The sequence below is a fragment of the Tupaia chinensis genome, unplaced genomic scaffold (genome assembly GCF_000334495.1).
Source record: "Tupaia chinensis unplaced genomic scaffold, TupChi_1.0 Scaffold144472_1, whole genome shotgun sequence".
Taxonomy (NCBI): domain Eukaryota; kingdom Metazoa; phylum Chordata; class Mammalia; order Scandentia; family Tupaiidae; genus Tupaia; species Tupaia belangeri.
In genome coordinates, this window is record NW_006204331.1 from 1069845 (window position 1) to 1074179 (window position 4335).

Here is a 4335-nt window from a genome sequence, read left to right on the forward strand (position 1 = left end):
AGGCAGGACACTTGCTGGTTTCTTTGGTGGCCAGGACTGACGTGTGGGGTCCGGCCAGAGGATGGTGGCCACTCCTGTCCCTCTCTGCACCTGCTCCACGCAGGACTCCTGGGCATCGAAGGCTTGCCTGTGCTCTTGCTGCCTTACGTTTTCTCCGCCCGTGAGAGAGGGTAGGCACCGTTGACAGGGCCTTGCCACTGCCGCCCTCCAGCTCCTCGGGGCCACGGCACCCGGGTGTTCCCAGGCTGACGGGGACCCAAACCTCACGTGGCACGTGTGTCCAGCACTGAGCCTCAGTACATTGCCCGCCTGCCGGGCCTGCTGGCATCCCTGGAGGGCAGCTGCTCATCTGCAAGGTGCTCTCACGGGGCCTTGAGCTGTTTCGAGGCTGTCAGTCCACCCCACTGTGAGCAGGCTTCACTCCTGCGCCACTTCGACAGCCTCTCACTCGCCTTCAGGTACGAGCCCGTGTGAGGAGCATGGCTCTTTCGGTGTGGTTCCCTGGGGCGTGGAGGGCAGCCACTCGGGCCATGCCCTGTCCGTGAGACCCAGTGGGAGTAAGTGCTGTGCCTGCCCCGGGGTCCGGCTGTCACCATCCTCAGGGTAGAATTAAAACTCACCGCTAGGCTGGCCTAGGACTGCACATGGGACTGGCTTTCTTGGTTCCTTTTGGTTTCTGATGCTAATTAGGGAATAGACTTACTCTGTGTTTGGGAAAAAGCGAGGGCCCAGCCCGTGGACTGGTGGGTTCAGGCAGCTGGCTCCCATATGGCTGACTCCACTGTTCGAGTCCCAGGCCCAGCAGCTTGAAAACACGCCAGGTGCATGTGCAGGTGTGCCCAAGATCCTGAAAAGAGAAATAGAGGAGAAGGGATTGAGGTGTCCCATGCCCTACGGGGAGTACTTCCCTGTCGTCTTTCTCTGTCTCCATCTGGTGAACGCAGGCGCCCTCCGACAGATGAAGGAAAGAAGAGAAAAAAATGCAAGGGAGACAGCAGTGGTCTCTTGGCTCTGCTGAGTGTACGGGTTTTGTTTTCTCTCTGTTCAGCTGTTCTTTACAGGTTTCCTGTGGTGACTTTTATATCAGAAAACAAACACTAAACTCAGCTAGAAAAAGGAACGTGTGCTATCTAGTTAGAGCCGTGCATGTGCATGTGCATGTGCGGTGTGCGTGCGTGCACGTGTTGCCCTCGTTGCACTGGGGACTGGCGCTCCTCCTGTAGGCCAGGGTGAAAGCAGGCCCCAGGCCCCTGCTTCGGTGGTGTTCGTGTCTCCCGGGTGGTGTCCGGATCCTGGGCTGTTGGGCTGGATCAGCCCTGCTCTAGCACTGCCATGGAGACTCAGATACGGTGGGAGAGTGTCTGCCCGGCCTCGCGGCTAGCGCAGGGCTGCCTGACGCACGCCTTCTCTCTGCCCAGTGCGTGGCCCACAACGCGCTGGAGTGTGCGCGCGCCATCTACGCCTACGCCCTCCAGGTGTTCCCCAGCAAGAAGAGCGTGTGGCTGCGAGCGGCCTACTTCGAGAAGAACCACGGCACCAGGTACCTCTGGCCCGCCTGTGCCCACGTGCTGACGAACTCCAGCACGCGTGGCCGCTGACCGACACCTGCACACCCACCCTTCCTCCCCTGGGCCCAGCCTTCTGTGACCGTGGGCACACGGGACTTTGCAGCCGTGTGAGTCTGTGTAGGTTTTCTGCCTTGGGTCACATGTGCTTGCTTGAGAGACAGGGCAGAGGAAAGTGAGAAATCACCCCACAGAGGTGGCCACCCTGCAGTCCCTTCTCCTTCACCCTCCTCTTGGGATTTTTGGCGCGCACACACGCGCCTTGTGTGATTTTCAAGCTGCTGGGTCTGGGACTTGCGCTGTGGTCAGCCATGTGGGATTCACCCTCTTAACTACCACACTACCTGCTGACCCAGTCTTGTTCATTTGTTTGAAGAGAGATTTTTGCTATAGGGCACATGCACTTGCTGGAGAGGCAGAGACAGAGAAAGCGAGAGATCACTCTCCAGGGGATGGCCACTCCATAACCCTTCCTCCTCCATTCTCCTGGGATTTTGGTCATGCACATACAAATGCCACCAGGTCTGGGACTTGAACCACAATTGGCCATGTGGCAGGCTAGTACCACAGCAGCTACACCACTTGCAGGCCCTGCCCCTTTATTTTAAACTTAATTTACTCTAGGGTGTGAAGGAGAGCGAATGAGAAAAGCACCTCCCATGGGAACCAGCAGTTAGCGTGATGGCTATGTCGCTGGATTCCCACGTAGGTGACCACAGTTCGCGTCCTGGACCCAGTGGCTTAGAACTCACGCCGGGCACGTGTGCGTGCATGCCCAAGATCCCGAGAGGAGAATGGAGGAGAAGGGATTGCGGCGTGACCATCCCCCCTGGGGGGCGATTTCTCGCTTCCTGTCTCTATGTCTCTCTGTCTGGTGAGCACACGCGCCCTATAGCAAAAAACCTCTCAAAAAAAAAAAAAAAAAGAAAGCGCCTCCCAGGGGGGTGGCCGTGCTGCAGACCTTTCTCTGTTCTTTTGGGATTTGAGGGACACGTGTACACTCACCCAGCAATTTTTTCAAGCCACTGGGTCCAGGACTCAACTGCACAGTTGGCCATGTGGGCCCAGCTGCCATAACCTCTATACCGCTTGCTGACCACCCGTGGGTGTCTTTACAGTCCCTGTGCTAGGATCACCACCCCACACAGGCGAGAGCTGAGCCGGGGCCACCCTGCCCACCAGCCCTGGGCACGGCTCCAGGCTGGAGTGTGCAGTGTGGTGCTGAGCCAGGCTGGGTGTTTTCCTTTAAGCTGTGCTGGCTTCAAGCTTTGGCTGGGCTTGTGCTCAGAGGAGGTCTTGACAATTTAATTGAAAAAACCTTTGGGTCTGCCTGGTTGGCTGAAATGCTGCTCTGCTGGCGGCGTGATCTGTGTTAGGGGAACCTCCAGTGTCAGGCTCGTGTCCCCTCGTGCACCGCCTGTCCTGTTGCCGTGGTCTTCAGACGTGGCACCAGGTGCCACGGGGATGGGCCCCGCTGGTCCCCTGGGCTGCAGCGGGGGCGGGGGAGCCTCCCCCACCCGGGCCGGTTGTGAATTCTTTGGGGACATTTTGAAATGACGCTTGCCCTGAAAAACTACCCGAGACAGTCCAAGCACAGGGCAAGGAAGTAGCGGCCTCCTTTGCAGCTCCCGCCAGGCGTGCGGCCTCGGGGCCGTCTCTCCCGCCATCCTGCTTTCTCCTAGAGCTGCCTCCCAGGGTGACGAGGTGCGGTGCTGGGCTCTGGGAGGCCTCATCCCACAGTGGTCTTGCTGACCATGTGACCGAGGGGGTGTGGCTGCCCACGAGGCCGGGACACACCTGCACACCCACCTGCTCCAGAGTGACCCCAAGTCACTTGCTTTTAATAAGACCATTTTGGGGGTGTCAGAAGAATGTGTGGGACCGTAATCTCTGTGGGGGCCCAGGGCGTGTCCTGTGATCCCAGATGAAAGGGCTCCCCGTCAGCAGCCCGCGCACTGGCCTTTGCCGCGGGACAGCGGCTGTGGAGGGCGAGGGGCTCTGTGCAGCCGTCTGGCCGGCCTCCCTCAGACAATGCGCTGCTTTGTGGAGGCCTCCGCAGTGCTTGGTGCTGGAGTCCTCGTGGAGAGAGATCCCCCACACTCTCCCCATCATAAAACATGGTCAATCATTGACAGGCTCGAACTTTGGAGCAGGAACGCTCCCGTGCCCAGGTGTGCCGCACTGCCGTGTGCCCTGGTGTGGCCTTGGCCGTGGGGGCCGTGGGAGCCGTGGGGGCCGTGGGGACGCTGACCTCTTGTCTTGCAGGGAGTCCCTGGAGGCGCTCCTGCAGAGGGCCGTGGCGCACTGCCCCAAGGCAGAGGTGCTGTGGCTCATGGGTGCCAAGTCCAAGTGGCTGGCAGGGGACGTGCCCGCAGCAAGGAGCATCTTGGCACTGGCCTTCCAGGTGGGTGGGGCTGCCCATCCTGTGAGGGGCTGGTACACGCGCCGTACCCCGGGCCCCGCCCCTTCCCGTCCCACCTGCACCAGGCCCGCGAGGGGCCTAGCAGGGAGAGCTTAGCTGGGGCACCTGCCCTGCACTCGGGCACAGGGGACAGATGGCCCAGGGCTGCCTGGTCCTAGTGGGGCCCTTCCGTGAGCAGAGCCACGTTCCAATAGCTGCCCCTAGCCAGGCCTGCGGGTGCCGGTGGGCAGGGGCGGGCAGGGGCGGACAGGGGCGTGAGGACCTGTGCTCACTCACACAGCACACAGCACCCAGCACTTGGGACGGGTGTGGCTTTTGGTCGAGAGCTGCCCCAGCGGCTGGCCCCCC

At 60.6% G+C, this 4335-nt stretch overlaps 1 protein-coding gene across 2 annotated transcripts in view; it reads left to right on the forward strand.

Moving 5' to 3' along the window:
- PRPF6 (pre-mRNA processing factor 6) overlaps positions 1-4335 on the forward strand; it is a gene marked incomplete at its 5' end in the record, with an annotated part of 35345 nt that overhangs the window by 23057 nt on the left and 7953 nt on the right. For both annotated transcript variants that reach the window (XM_014583664.1, XM_014583665.1), the window contains 2 exon segments: positions 1419-1540; positions 3831-3969. In XM_014583664.1, the coding sequence (XP_014439150.1) occupies positions 1419-1540; positions 3831-3969 (261 nt within the window).